The 15,630-nt window shown below is 37.6% G+C and overlaps 1 protein-coding gene across 21 annotated transcripts in view; it reads right to left on the bottom strand.

The window, feature by feature from the left end:
• PPP1R9A (protein phosphatase 1 regulatory subunit 9A) overlaps window positions 1-15,630 on the bottom strand; it is a 315,461-nt gene that overhangs the window by 297,926 nt on the left and 1,905 nt on the right. For all 21 annotated transcript variants that reach the window (XR_014815840.1, XM_021063370.2, XM_021063375.2 and 18 more), the window contains exon 2: window positions 13,605-15,210. Coding sequence is in view for 20 of the 21 variants with exons in the window: in XM_021063370.2 (XP_020919029.2) it covers window positions 13,605-14,999 (1,395 nt within the window). In the remaining variant the exon portion in view is untranslated. The remainder of the gene's footprint in view (window positions 1-13,604; window positions 15,211-15,630) is intronic.

Raw genomic sequence — 15,630 nt, 5'->3', positions numbered from 1 at the left:
GGGTTTTTTTTTTTTTTTCATCTTTTTAGGGCCACACCCTCGGTATATGGAAGTTCCCAGGCTAGGGGTCAAATCAGAGCTTAGCTGCCAGCCTACATTACAGCCACAGTAACGTCAGATGCAAGCCGCGTCTGCAACCTACACCGCAGCTCATGGCGACACCAGATCTTTAACCCACTGAGCAAGGCCAGGGATCAAACCCGCATCTTCACAGATACTGATCAGATTCGTTACCACTGAGCCACAACGCAAACTCCCCACAATATCCCATTTTTTATTGAGTGCATGCAAGTGTTTTCATAGGATTATATCTAGGCAAGATACTAAACTTTCCATCTCTTCTCTCAGCTTCTGAAAGACAAAGCCTGTTGAGGCTCAGTAATTTAACGGATCCAAAAGACATGATCTCACATGGGAGAGTTGCTAGGCTTTCTTTAAATAAATATTTACTACTTTTAGTAAAACTATGCATTAAAATATTTTTCACTTCAGACCCAGAATACACACCTAGGTAGTTGTTTGGAGGCTTTGGGGCCACATCCACAGCATGCAGAACTTCCCAGGCCAAAGATCAAACTGGTGCCACAGCACTGACAATGCTAGATCCTTAACCCACTAAGCCATCAGGGAACTCTTCTACCCAGATTTTAAAAACACATTTTAAGTAACATGTTAAGACATCACACACAGGAGTTCCCACTATGGCTCAGCCAGTTAAGAACCTGACATAGTGTCAATGAGAATGTGGACTCACTCAGCGGGGTTAAGGATCTGGTGTTGCCTCAAGATGCAGCATAGGTCACAGATGCAACTCAGAAATGGTTCTGTTGTGGCTGTAGCATATATAGTCGGGCAGCTGCAGCTCTGATTCAACCCCCAGCCCAAGAATTTCCATGTGCCCCAAGTGCGGCTGTAAAAGAAAAAATATATATATAGAAAGAAAAGATAACACACACACAACAGAAATTCAAAGAAAATATCTAATACCTATGCAAATATGCTCATCATAATTTAAAATTCATTAAATTCTTCCACCACATAATACTTAAAGCCTAGCCACAAATACGGGATCAATTCTAATAAGGATTAAAAAGCATGCACTTATCAAATTCAACTGTCAAAAGTTTACCTGTTTTCTTAATCATCTTTTCAATATTTCCATAAATTTATACCCCAAAATTTTTTTCTGTGACATGTTGGCCTCCAAAGAAAATTACATTAAAAAATATTAGAATCTTAGATAGTATTCTATAAATGTTTTTGTTAACTTTGGAGCTCTTATTGTTGATTTTTCCAAATGTGTCCCTCATTTCTTTTTTTATATAAAGTAATATATAATCATAGGAAATTTAGTAAATCTAGAAAAATAAAAATAATTTTTATAAACATCACCTTTACTCTCCACATCCAGAAATTAAGAAAGGTAATATTTTGCTATATGTACTTCCACTCTGTGTTCTAGGTGCAAAGACTAGAACTATATACACTATAAAACTAAAATTGTGATAAAATGCATATTAAATATTTATCCAGTTTTTAAAGTATTTCTCATCTTTAAAAATTTAGGGAGTTCCCATTGTGGCACAGCAGAAACAAATCCAACTAGTATCCATGAGGATTCAGGTTCGATGCCTGGCCTTGCTCAGTGCCCTGAGCTGCAGTGTAGCTCTCAGATGCAGCTTGGGTCTGGCGTTGCTGTGGGTGTGGCTTAGGCCAGCAGCTACAGCTCCAATTTGACCCCTAGGCTGGGGACCTCCACATGCCACAGGTGAGGCCCTAAAAAGCAAAAAAAAGTTAAAAATTAAAAAGTTTAGAGGAGCTCCCATTGTGTCTCAGCGGTTAAGGAACCCGACTAGCACCCATTAGGACACGGGTTCAATCCCTGGCCTCGCTCAGTGGGTTAAGGATCCAGTGTTGCCGTGAGCTGTGGTGTAGGTCACAGACATGGCTCAGATCCTGCATTGCTGTGGCTGTGGTGTAGACTCGCAACTACAGCTCCGAATGGACCCCTAGCCTGGGAACCTCCATATGCCACAAGTGTGTTCCTAAAAAGACAAAAAAAAAGTTTAGAAAACGTGACTTAAAACAGCCTTATTACATTATGTGTGTGTGTATAAAATAATGAATTTAACCATTCCCCTATTATTGAATACGTGAGTTCTTTCAACTTTTTACTAAGAAAAATAACACTTTGATATACTCTTTACAAATCATTGACAAAAAAAGGCACTTCTGAACTCATACCCCAAAAATGCTTATCGACACATGAAAATATTCAACCTCACCAATAAATCAACATAATATGTAGAAATTATGAGATACCCAACAAGCTTTAAACTATAAAGCATATAAATAATACCAAGGGCTAGTACAGAGATTGTGAGAAAAACATTCCAATGCAATGTTAATTATAAACTAATAAAATATTTCTACATAATAATGCAGGCTATGTGTATCAAGGGCTTTAAAATATTTTAGGAATCTATCCTAAATAAATAATCATAGATAATTCTAGATACTGACCAAACAACTATATACAGGGTTAATTCCCTTTCAGTGTTAATTTAGTGTTATGCACATGTATCCAAAGTCAATGAAGACACTGATCTATATTATTATCATTCCTGTATTCTGCTTCCCCTACCATATCGTAATATTTTCATTTCTGACGATCGGTACTTTTTTGGGGGGGGCTGCACCCGTAGCATGCGTAAGTTCCCTAGCCAGGGATCAAACCCATCACAGCTGTAACCAGAGCCACAGCAGTGACAATGCCAGATCCTTAACCCACTAATCTACAAAGGACCTCCATCTTGTCCAGGTTTTATTTTTTTCATAAGACTTGTTTGTGTGTTTGTTTTAATATTCACTGCTCAATCTTAAAATTTCTAGGAGGAAACGGGTGCTTTGGGTATTCATATTTTTTTCAGTATTTTTTTTAAGATTTTTATTTTTTCTTAGAGTTGATTTACAATGTTCTGTCAATTTCTGCTGTACAGCAAAGTGACCCAGTGATACATTCTTTGTCTCACATTTTCCTCTGTCATGTTCCATCACAAGTGACTATAGTTCCCTGTACTATACAGCAGGATCTCATTGCTTATCCATTCCAAAGGCTATAGTTTGCATCTACTAAACCATATATTGAAACTGATCCACAACTCGGAATTCCCATTGTGGCTCAGAAGGTTAAGAATCAGACACAGGAGTTCCCTTCGTGGCGCAGTGGTTAACGAATCCGACTAGGAACCATGAGGTTGCGGGTTCGGTCCCTGCCCTTGCTCAGTGGGTTAACGATCCGGCATTGCCGTGAGCTGTGGTGTAGGTTGCAGACGCGGCTCGGATCCCGCGTTGCTGTGGCTCTGGCATAGGCCGGTGGCTACAGCTCCGATTCAACCCCTAGCCTGGGAACCTCCATATGCCGCGGGAGCGGCCCAAGAAATAGCAACAACAACAACAACAACAAAAGACAAAAGACAAAAAAAAAAAAAAAAAGAATCAGACATAGAGTCCATAAGGAATAGGATTCGATCCCTGGCCTTGCTCTGTGGGTTAAAGATCAGGTGTTGCCGCAAGCTCCAGCAAAGGTGCAGCTCATATCAGGCATTGCCATGGCTGTGGTGTAGGCTGGAAACTGCAGCTCTAATTGACCCCTAGCCTGGGGACTTCCATATGCCGCAGGTACGACCCTAAAAAGAAGAAAAAAAAAAAAAAAAAAACTGATGCACAACTTAAATTACTGCATTTTATTATTCTACCTACAGAATAAACATTTAAAAATAATTATACTTTACATATTGGTACACAAGATGATAGCCAAACAAATTTTGCCTTTCTTCTGAGGAGTGGTTTCTTTTAAATTTTTTACTGAAGTATATTTCGTTTACAATATTACCTTAGTTTCACGTGTACAACAGAGTGATTTGATATTTTTATAAATTGTACTCCACTTAAAGTTATTACAAAATAATGGCTATATTTCTCTGTGCTACACAATAATACATCCTCATTACTTATTTATTTTATACATAGTTTTTATCTCTAGGAATTAGTTTTTTAAATATATATTAGTTGATTCATAATGAAAAGTGTGAATTTATGTCTTTTTCTTCCTTTATGAAACATCTTTGCACATCCATTTTATCTGACACAAGTGCTCAGTAAAAGAATCCATCAATACAGCATTGACTCACAAGTGGATCTTTAAAACTAACCAATAAAACTGTTTTTCTCTCCTCCACGAAGGTCCCTTACAGTGAAGGAAAACTCTTCAAAAGCCTGAACAGGCAGCTCTGACTTTGAGTACTATTTAAAATCCTTCTATCAGGATCAGACAAATTTTCATTACAAATATACCCTCCACAAAGCTCTAATATATTTTTTGAAAGAAGAGAAGAAATAAAAAGCAATTTTTGGAGGAGAGATCTGAAGTGGAATAAAGAGAAAAGGTCCACCTCTGGACTGTGCTAGACTCAGAGCCATGCAGCTTCTCAGGGTCATGCCTATCCAAGAGCATCTAAGGAGAAACACCAAACACCTACTCTGGAAGCCTCTCACCTGAGCACTCCTGTAGAACCTCCACAGTCACCACTCAGTTTATCTTTCTGACCCTTGCCAACAGCTGTGTCCCAATCTAGCTCAATGTATTCCAGCTGGTGTAGAAAATAATTAGGAAGATTAGCTTTCCCGGAACAAAACTCATTCATTATCTGACTTAGAGAGCAAGAGGCTAACGTGTCTGTGCCCTTTCATTTAAAACTACTTTTCTCCACACATCAATACATGGAGAATAATTTAAACTCTACAAAAGCTTTTTTTAAATCCCCCCGAAATAGAGTAAATAAGCAGTAACACTTTGATCCTCCTAAAATACAAAATTTCCAAATAGCTTCATACTCTGCCTATTTCATTGTCCTTTTTGTAAAGATGAGTGAGAAAGAAAGCAAGCTAGGCTTAAAAATTAGGAATGGTGCAAAAGATTATCAATATCTCAGTCATGTTGAACTGTGCTATGAAGCTATTTCCAGAACAAAAGTGAGTGAAGCAATTAATATGTCAGCAACTACATTTCAAAACATTTCTTTCTTTAGTCTTAGGTTCCTTAGCAAGGTGTTTTAATATATAGTTCAAGTCATACTTTCAAAAGTCAAGTTGCTCTAAAAGCCACTCTATCAAAATGTACTCCTTGCATTTAATATTTTCATCATTTTAAAGTGGCTTTTTTTTTCTTTGGCCACAACAACAGCTTGCAGAAGTTCCCAGAACAGGGATCACACCTGTACCACAGCAGTGACACTAGCCACAGCAGTGGCAATGGGGGATCCACCTGCTGAGCCAACAGGGAACACCTAAAGTTTTTACTATAATCTATAGCATAAATAACACTCTCAAAAGCTATTTAAAGTGATTTCTTCATTTTTGTATTTCAACAAAAGATGTTCAGGGAGTTCCCATCATGGCGCAACAGAAAGGAATCCAACTAGTATCCGTGAGGATGCAAGTTCAATCCCTGGCCTCACTCAGTGGGTTAAGGATTTGGTGTTACCGTGAGCTGTGGTGTAGGTCAGAGACACGGCTCAGATCTGGCATTGCTGTGGCTGTGGTGTATGCCAGCGGCTGCGGCTCCGACCCCTTGCCTGGGAACTTTCATATGCCACAGGTTTGGCCCTAAAAAAGGCAAAAAAAAAAAAAAAAAAAAAAAAAAAAATTAAAAAAGGATGTTCAAAATTTTTCTCTTCAAATATTTATAATGGTACATAGAAATGTTTGAGATAATCAGAGAATACAAGATGTTAAAGCTGAGGTCTTAAGTGATAAATTACCAGGAAGAGAGCCTCAATTACAAATAAGAAAACAAACCTCAAGACACAGATGTGTCCAAGTTTACAAAATATCAAGAAAGTCTTCGTGTTACTTTCATTCCCAGTTAATAATATTTAATAGTGATTTGTATACTATACTTTAGTTGACATTGTGCAATAAATTACATAAGTGCCTTCCCAAAATTACTTAGGTTATATTATAGGTGATAGCAAGTAAGGCATATGAAATCTATATTGAACTACTGAAGGAGGAGGCAAATTCTTAAAATAAAGAGTGAAGTCTGTCCATAAACAATTCCAATCAACATAAAAGAATAATGAAAGCAGGAACATAAGAGCAGTAGGATGGAAAAAATAAGCATCAGTTCATTAGAAAAGGACATGGGTCTCTTCATGCTGGAAAAGGCCAACGTAAAAATGAAGAATCAGCATTAGCAATATTTGTGCCTTTAAAGAGAACCTATGCTGAAACGATCAGTTAGCTTCATCAATGGCAATTTCAGATTATGTGAAGAAAAAAACAAATGCAGTGTCCCAAGCAAACAAGGAATTCTGACCATCCTCTCTGCCCCATACAATATTCTTACTCAATTAACAAATCTCCTCAGCTTCCTGTCTTCCTTCTTTCTCTCCATGAAATTGCAGTAATAGGCAGGCAGGATTTGTTGCCCCCAGATCTTGCCACTTCATCTTGAGACTATGTCACCATTCAAAAATTCTTTTAGCCTTGCTCTCTAGATCTTCTTATAGTCTGCTGTCCTAGTGATATCTTAAATTTGAACATATCTCAAGCCATAGTCATTGCATCTTCTACATTCCCTTTAAAAAGCATGCCCTGATCCCATCTGTATGAAATGCTCAGAAGAGGCAAATCCATAGAGACAGAAAGTACATCAGAGCTTGCCAGAGGATGTGAGAAGAAGGGGAATTGAGGGTGACTGCTAGCAGGCACAGAGTTTCTTTCTAGGGTGATGGAAATATTCTAGAATTAGATAGTAGTGTTGGTTGGACACACTGTGAATAAACTGAAAAACACTAAATTGTACACTTATATTGAGTTCCAGATACTGTGTCAGACACTTGAATTGTACACTTTAGGATGGCAAATTTTATTAGAGTTTTGTCTCAATAAAAAAACTGTAAATTAAAAATGAAAATAAGCAAATATACATGCACACACACACATATAAATGCACACACAATATGTCCCTTCTTCTAACTTTCTTTTTGCCTTGAAAATAATAAACTCCCCATAAGTGGAATTATTCAAGCAGAAGCTGAATGATCATCTGTCAGCAACATGCTATTGAAGGGCTAACTGAAGTGAGTGGGAAATTACACTAGATTACCTTTAAGTATTTCTCATCTTTAAATTCCTGTCACAAATCAAGATGAAGAGATTAGAACTAAGGAAAATTTTTAAAGTGACCAGAAGGAAAAAATATGAAGCAGTACTTGAAAAGTTTTCTTTCTATTCAAAAAGAAAACTATAGAATATAATGAAGCAGAAAAAAAGAAAAAAGAAACAGATCCAAAAAGGAAGAACACAGAAAATCAAGAAAAAAATTACTAATTAGCACAAGAAAAAGAAATGATATTCAGAGTTTGACATAACAATATTTATTTTATTTATACAAAATTTACCCTGTATCTAACTGTGCTTTTCTACAGAAATTCGGAATCTTTTTTTCTTTTTGAGTGGTGAAGAAGTAAGATGTTAAAATGTTTAAAAAAAAAATCTAAGGCAATGAGGTTTAAATCAAATGACTGCTGATGGGCACATGTCTGGGATAATAAAGTAAACAATGCATGGATAACATAATAGGGAGTTGTTTTCCCCTACACTCAGCCTCTTGTCTTTAAATTCCATTACTCCAACCACTAGTGTCTTTTGTGAGGAAATCTAGAGGTGAAAAAAAAATATTGTTGGACACAATAAGGCAAGAAACTTTAAATCTTTCTACTACAAATAAACGTCAGCAAACATATGTAACAGTCTGCTGCAGAAAGGAATCCATTTTAAATACTAAATGATCAATGTGCATTGCGGGGTGGGGGGAGAAGAGATATTAGGAAGTTCCCTTGTGGCATAGTGGGTTAAGGATCTAACATTGCTGCAGCTGCGGTGCAGATTGCAACTACAGAGTGGGTTCCATCCCTGGCCTGGGAACTTCCACATGTGGCAGGTGCAGCCACGGCCCCCCCAGAAAAACAGAGGTATTAGAATACACTAACTCAATATTTGAAAAGGGGTCACAATAAATATTCATTATTTGATTTTAAATAGTATGTTAAAATATTTTACATATTTACCTGGTATAAACTATAATTTATAAAACATCAAATTTTAAAAGGAAGTTCAATCTAAATGTTATCCAAATAGAATCAAGCTAAATAAGATGATAATTTTTATACTTCTTCGGAAACTTTTTAAATTTAGGATTCCAAAATAATGAGAGAAATAGAATTTCTGAGTCCATCAAGAACTTCCTCCTTCCCATTTTTGAATTAAAAATTCAGGCAGAGTCTGGGCTATGACTTTTTAATGACCCAAACTCCTTATGAATTTAGGGGTCATAATCCACTTTGGTATTCAGAAAACAAATTGCTTCATTCACTTTACAAGTTTACACCTGTTTTATCATCAAAGAATATTATACCATACAACCAGCTACAGCAGACCCACTGTTAAGCAAATTTGTTAAATGAGCTTTCCCATCATTTTGTGGCAAGCCCCTTTATGAGCCAGATCATTATACTTCAAAATCATGTTCCAAATAATAGTCAGCTGACCATCAGCACCATCAGCACCATCAGCACCAATTTGAGAGCTTATCATAAATGCAAAATCTCACCCCAGACCTAATGGTTTGTGAGTTTGCTCTATTGTTTAAGAATATTAACTTCTGCTACTTAAGGTCAAGAAAACAAACAGATTGGAGGAAACTAAGAAGTGATCATCCTTGATGGTAAATAAGCTAATAGAGACTCAAGCGCAGATAATGAGAGCTTATAAGACCAGGACAAAATTCACAAGATATGTTACTCAAGATAGTAACCTGTAAGATATTCCAAAATAGAAAATATAGGAGTTCCCGTCCTGGCGCAGTGGTTAACGAATCCGACTGGGAACCTATGAGGTTGCAGGTTCGGTCCCTGCCCTTGCTCAGCAGGTTGACGATCCAGCGTTGCGGTGAGCTGTGGTGTAGGTTGCAGACTCGGCTCGGATCCCGCGTTGCTGTGGCTCTGGCGTGGGCCGGTGGCTGCAGCTCCGATTGGACCCCTAGCCTGGGAACCTCCATATGCCGCGGGAGCGACTCCGGAAACGGCAAAAAGACAAAAAAAAAGAAAGAAAGAAAGAAAATATAATGGAACAAACAAGATGTTTACTTATGGCTACAAAGGGATGAAAAGACCAACACATTATCATGCCATCTCCGGATCGACAGCTATGCCACCTCCGAGTCTGTTTCCAATGAGAACACCCAGTAACATCCTATTCTGGACCATTGGGTGCTCTACCCAAGAAATGCAAATAACTCTCATGGCTCATCAGCAGGCAAACTGGCAAAGCTACAGCTGTATCTGAGTGTACTCATCATAACTCTTCAATACAGCAAGTATGTACCACTAGCCCAGGGCATCATTCCTCTGTGGTGTTCTCGCTCAAACATCAATTCCAATCCTAATAACCACATCACCAAAAGGAAAGGCTGACATGATAGAGGAACAGGACATATGAATACAATGTACACAGGACTCGGATAGCGTAGTCTTTCCTTCCAAAATTGCTTGCACCTTAAGTGTGTTAACTACCCCATCCCCACAGCTTTCTTCTTGCTTTTGGCTGTGTGTTTTAAACTGATTTGATAAATCGTGTGATTCAAGCATTTTAATTTGATTCCCGGGCCTGTCTATTCCATACCTCCGGGATAGTGGGTAGCATACTTGGAGGCTAACCATTGCATGAAGGTAATTTCCCACAAAACACCTACTGAGTAAGAAATATGCTTTTTAAATATCCCCAGGTGATTCATATGCAAATTTAAATTTAGAAGCACTGAGCAGGACTGTTAGAAAGAAAAAGCTGCACAAAGAAATTTGGATTTCAGAACTACGCTTGGAACACCATCTTGAATAAAAGGCCTCATGAACCCCCCTGACAACAACTCAGAGCCCCAAAAGAGGGCGAGAATGCTAAGGGATCCATTTCAACAGCTATCATTTAAGGCTCAGAGAAGCACTGCTGCCCTTGAACCCTAGCTCTGTAAAGCTCCATACAACTTGAGAAAACACACAGAAAAGTACAGCATGATGTAGCTCAACATTAACCCTGCAATCTCATCTTGCTGGGAATTAGGAAAATACCCTTTTTTCAGATATGCTGAAAAATATGGTTTCAAGAACACCAATCCAAAGGACATTAGGCTACCTGAAACATGCTTCCTTAACAAGCTTGTAATGATGATATTAGACCACCCAAGAACAGAGTTGAGCAGAATGACCTAAGAAGTGACCTGAATGGGCTGCACACATCCCACCTACCACCAACTGATGACTCAGTCGGCTCCAGTTATTTTACGTATTTATTTCATTTGCATTGCTACTGACACATAGTAAGGGCACAGTAAATGTTCAGAATTAACAGAAAAAATAATTTAAAATGTCACACTTTCAACCATTGATTTATCTAACACAAATTTAATTCAATTTCTTGGTTTTGAGAAATTCCTGGGAATGAAGACATAATTCCACATCTCAAATTAGCATGAATCCTAACACTCCCAAATTTCAGATCTTAAAGTTGGATTTTATATATTCCATTATTCCATTCTAATTTTCCATGACACTATGAAACACGTTAATTTATCTATTAAGAAACAATCCAACCATTTCTAAAAGTCACTAACAATTAATACAAGGGATATGCTACACAAGAAAGGTCAGCTATTATTTCGGTATTTTTCTAGGTCCAGATTTAAGTCATCTTAAGGAAGCATCTATTTAAAATAAAATATCTATGGACTGCAATAGACAGAACTGGAATAGAAACTGAGAACATCTTCACACACACAAAAGTCATAAAAAAAACTTTAAAACTAAGACCAAAAATGTTGAGAATATTTACCCTAGTGAAGAATAAGATGAGAATACCAGGAAAAGAATGTAAAAGTTCCAAAGATCATATTTGTTAAGGAATATGCTCCCTATTATTGCTGAAATAGGGAATGTATTTAAGTTGCAAAGGAAAAGATTTAGGTTGGAAATTGTAACTTCTCATTCCATAAATAAATCTTTATAAAAGGAATAAGGAAACACACTTAGGGGATGGCTGAGTGTATTCCCTTCCAAATGAGCTATCAAATCCTGTTCACTCCATGCATTTAGTACAGCCAAGTTAAAGTATTCATAGGACATTAGACACTTCAGCTCAGGTTTTTACACTGTTTCATGTGCTTAAGAACTGACTCTACAAGCTCACAGAGGCAAGAGGTAACCTTATAGATTTTTGTGTCCTTTGCAGCTAACAGCATGAGAAGAGACATATGATAAACCTGCACTAAACACTGAATTTAATTATTACCTCTCTCTGAGGCAAAAAAAAAATCTTGAGAATAATCTAAACACTACCATCATCATCATTACCAGTAGAAAAGTAGAGCTCAAAATTTCCAAGTGAATCCACTTACATGTTATACAACGGAAACAAGAAAGAGTAATTGTCTCATTCATTACAAAGGGCTAAGAATGAATCTTCTGTTTACAAACTTAATCCACTCCAACTAGTACTTTTAACCGCCCACTAAAACGGAGTGCATTATCTTTCGCAAATCTGATGAGTGATCTGTGTTCTTAATGAAATGTGTTACACGTATATAATCTATTTCTTTCTTTATTATATGAAATACACAATCATGTGAAAATTAAGAAGCAAAATGTTATAAGCAACAGAAGAAAAAAATCACATCAATTTCAAAATCTCATATCCTAAAACCTAGTCTGTTCACACATGAACATCCAAATTTCAATGATAAATCCTTTAAAATCCATTAAACCTCTTACTGTGCAGCTATGTTTTGAGCAGCACAGGACCCAAATACAAGGCTGATGCCCCATTTGGTTGAGTGGATAGTGTTCTACCTGATAAATTTTCATAAGCTGCTATCCCCCATTAGGGAGTCAGTCACTGGTTTTAACAAACTCCTTGAAGAGTTCATTTCAGTTATTTCTGCCTTGCTAGATGTGTAGCAATTTAATCTCATTGCTTTCTTCCTAAAGGGTGAAAAAAATGATGTTCGAACAAGAGCACTTACAAAGGGGACATGAACGGTGAAATTTAGGAGCTGGCTGGATAGGCCTGAGGGAAGGGCACCTCTAAAGAGAGTGCCTATAACCTGGGGGCAGGGGAGAGAATAACGAAGGTAGGAAAGAGCAGCAAAGAAATTTAGCTTACTTAGAAACTAGATTCCCATCTCTAGTAGTTATTTCAAACATAGTTTAACTTGACATGTCCCATTCTGATCCAGAACTTGTGCTTTACACTAATGAGAGGGAAGTTTGCCTGCTAACACCAGTAAATAATTTCATAGATTATTATTTTATTTCAAAAAAGTATTTCATAATTAAAGCAAGGTCATATTTATCTCTATGTAAACTATATGTCTTATATGAAAGTGTCATAAGATGGAAAGAACAGTAGACAGTGACTTTAGATTTTGAGGAGAAAATTTAAGAAGATGCCATATCCAATTTCAAATTTATCATATATACACACTGTGTAAGCTAAAAGCTCCCAGAAAGTGGTTTCAAACTACACATTCTGCCACCACAACCCTCCAGACTCCCGGAGGAGGGCATGCCAGCATGTTGGGACAGAGCCGATGGGCAAGTACACTTTGAAAAAGCACTCCAGGAGATTCTTATACTCAACCAAACACCTCCTGCCCCATTGCCATTATCAGCTAATAATGTTTCACCACCCGCTGAGGATGTATTTTGTGCTATTCTTCTATTCCAAATGTTAACTAAGTGAAGTCATTAGAATAGAGCATCTGAATTCAACTGGCATTTATCCAGTTTTTAAGAGGTAAAAATAAATTCATGAATGGCAAATCAATTTAATGTCCTTTCACACAATTTCATTTTAAAGCTACATAACAAATTCTGAAGTCAAAGCTATTTAGACTCATAGCTTTCCAATTAAAGTATTTAAGTCCGCTAACATATTACCACGAATCAAACATTCACTACCAAGTAGCAGTACAAAAAAGAAGTTCCAATATTCCTTATAATCCACTTACACTTAAGAGACAGCTCAGATTTTTTTAAGCAAGTAAATAAAGAATATTATTTCAAGGTTATCAAACTGTCCCATTGTACATTATACCTCATATCCTACAAGGTTCAAATTCAGATAATTTTATTACTTGTGGATAATTTCAGGTAAAACTAGTTAAAGAAGTAATTCTATTTTGAACTAACACTTCTGGTTTTCAGTGTTCATATTATTCATACTCCAGTCCATTGGAATATATCTCACAATCCCCAAATTTCTTCAACTTTAATATTTCTCAGTACTGGTTTACACAACTATAAAGCACATCAGGAAATATGTGGCTATCTCTCAAACTCCAAACTTTTAAAATCACCTGACAGCATGTGTATATCAACAACCTTGAATTCTTTATAGCTGTCAAAGCTATTCTGCATATGGTTAGGCCCAAATACTACAGAAATAAACTTAGAAAAAACTTCAAAAACAAACTAAGAAAACATACTTACCTTAATTGGAGCACTACTAAACTTAATTTTCCTATTTGCTGGGATATCTTCTTCTTCTGGCAATCCAACAATTTCTGAGTATTCCAAATCAGGTTGATAGTAACTGTTTTCATCACTATCCTCCTGCTCATCTTGTTCAGTGCCTGTCTCTCCCCAGTCAGAATTATACCTGGATCTTACCCTATATACATTATAGTCACTGTGCATGTAAACATGGGAACTCCCAAAATGATGTGAATCTTCCAGTAGTTCCTTTCCACAGGCAAATCTAGAAACAACAGCAGAGGTAAAATCACCACCTGCAAGATCTTTCTTCTGTTGCATTGCTGCCTCACTCCCAACCAAATTAGCTTCTGCGTCTTCTGAAGGTTCGTTTTGTGGTGAAGGGATTTCAGACTCTGGCACTGCCTTGTTTTCAGCACAAGGTTCTTCAGGAAAGTCTCTGTCAATTCTGTCAGGAGACTCTTGGTTAGATGTGGAGTCCTCGGCTTCCTTGTTCTGCTCTGCCTCCTCACTAGGCACTGAAGCTAGAGAGGTACTTTTCGAAGCCACTTCTAGTACTGGAGTTACATTACTCTTCTCAGCATCCTCTGCATCATCACTGTGTTTACTTGGAGGAGACCAAGAATTAGAATCCTTAAGGTGCCCGAAGGTGTCAAGATTTGTAACAGTAACAGATGGTAAATTCAGGGGATAATGCCCAGTCACCGAGTATTCGTTGTTTTCAGTCTTCTCGGAAATGATGGCACCGGGGGAATCGGTGTTCTCAAATACTGCACTCAGTTGACTCACAGTTGGGGAGACAGCCTCTGTCCGGGAGCTAAGGCTGTCCAAGGAATCGGTACTGCCTCTGTTGGACTTGGAACCACCCCACTCCTCCGGAGGTTCACCCCCTCCAGCTTTCTCTTTCTTTGGGGAATAGCGGTTGTTTTGTCCTGACTCATGCACACTTCTCTCAAACATCTTGCGAGTTTCTGTGAACTTAGAATATGAAGGGCCATCGTACATTGTATCAAATCTACTAATTCGTTCTGAAACAGAGGACTCCAACTTAACAACTGAGCCATCTGTTTTTTCCAGAAATTCTTTGGGCTTCATTCTTCTCTGGGGGGATGAAGGTCCACCCTTCCCCCTTGTTTTGGCAATGACTGCGGCATTCTCACTGGGTTCCATACCCATCTGCATAAACAGATTTTTAATTCTGTTGACATTGGAGCCATATTTCCGTCCCCTGCTCTGCTGGGAACCCTCACCTTCTTTTGTTTTTTGTTCCCCATCGGACTTGGGTTTGTCAAAGGTACTTTTCAGTGCCTGGAACTCAGTTCTATATGCATTCCTGTGAGGAGAGGCACTTCTGAGAGTGGTACGTTCACCTGAAGATTCGGTTTTCAACATTTTTACTTCAGGGGTGAAAAACCAATGTTCATAATGATCAGGGGGGAAAAAAAACAGAAAACCTCTCTTCTCTAATCACCAGTATTTGGTCAAGAAAAAGTACCTCTCAAATGGCATACTGTGTCAGTAATCCTCCCAACAGGTGTATTAGGAAATTATTCAGTCAAGAGTTACACAAAATGGCTTTTTCAAAGCAAGACTAGAGGTTCATCTGTAACAGAAAAGAATGAATTTCTGAATTCATTTACTTAATTTATGTTTAGTCAACTAATATACACTTTTAAGTGGCTTAACTCCATGTCGAAGAGAAGAAATTACTTATTTAAATGAGAATTTGAAAGCCAAGAATTCAAAAGTTCTAACTCATTGGTCTTTAGTAACAAAATTGTTTCAAGCATAACTTGAGGCCCCTACCAAAATCACACACATACACACATACCAGTGACACATAAGTACACTTGACAGCAATATTTTAGCCCAAGTTTTGGTTAGTTTTGAGAATGACCTTCAAAGAAACCAGCAGTTCCTGGCTCTTTAAATCATCAAACCGACTCAGAAAAATGAAATCCATTTGACATTCTCCACATCAGGAAGAACTTATTCTTCCTGTACAAGTACAATTGAAAGTTTG

This window comes from Sus scrofa, chromosome 9, assembly GCF_054392235.1.
Source record: "Sus scrofa isolate SSC_HxYL_T2T_F1_AM1 chromosome 9, Sscrofa_HxYL_maternal_Yorkshire_Landrace_v2.0, whole genome shotgun sequence".
NCBI classification, from domain to species: Eukaryota; Metazoa; Chordata; class Mammalia; order Artiodactyla; family Suidae; genus Sus; species Sus scrofa.
This window is presented reverse-complemented; position numbering and strand designations above follow the sequence as displayed.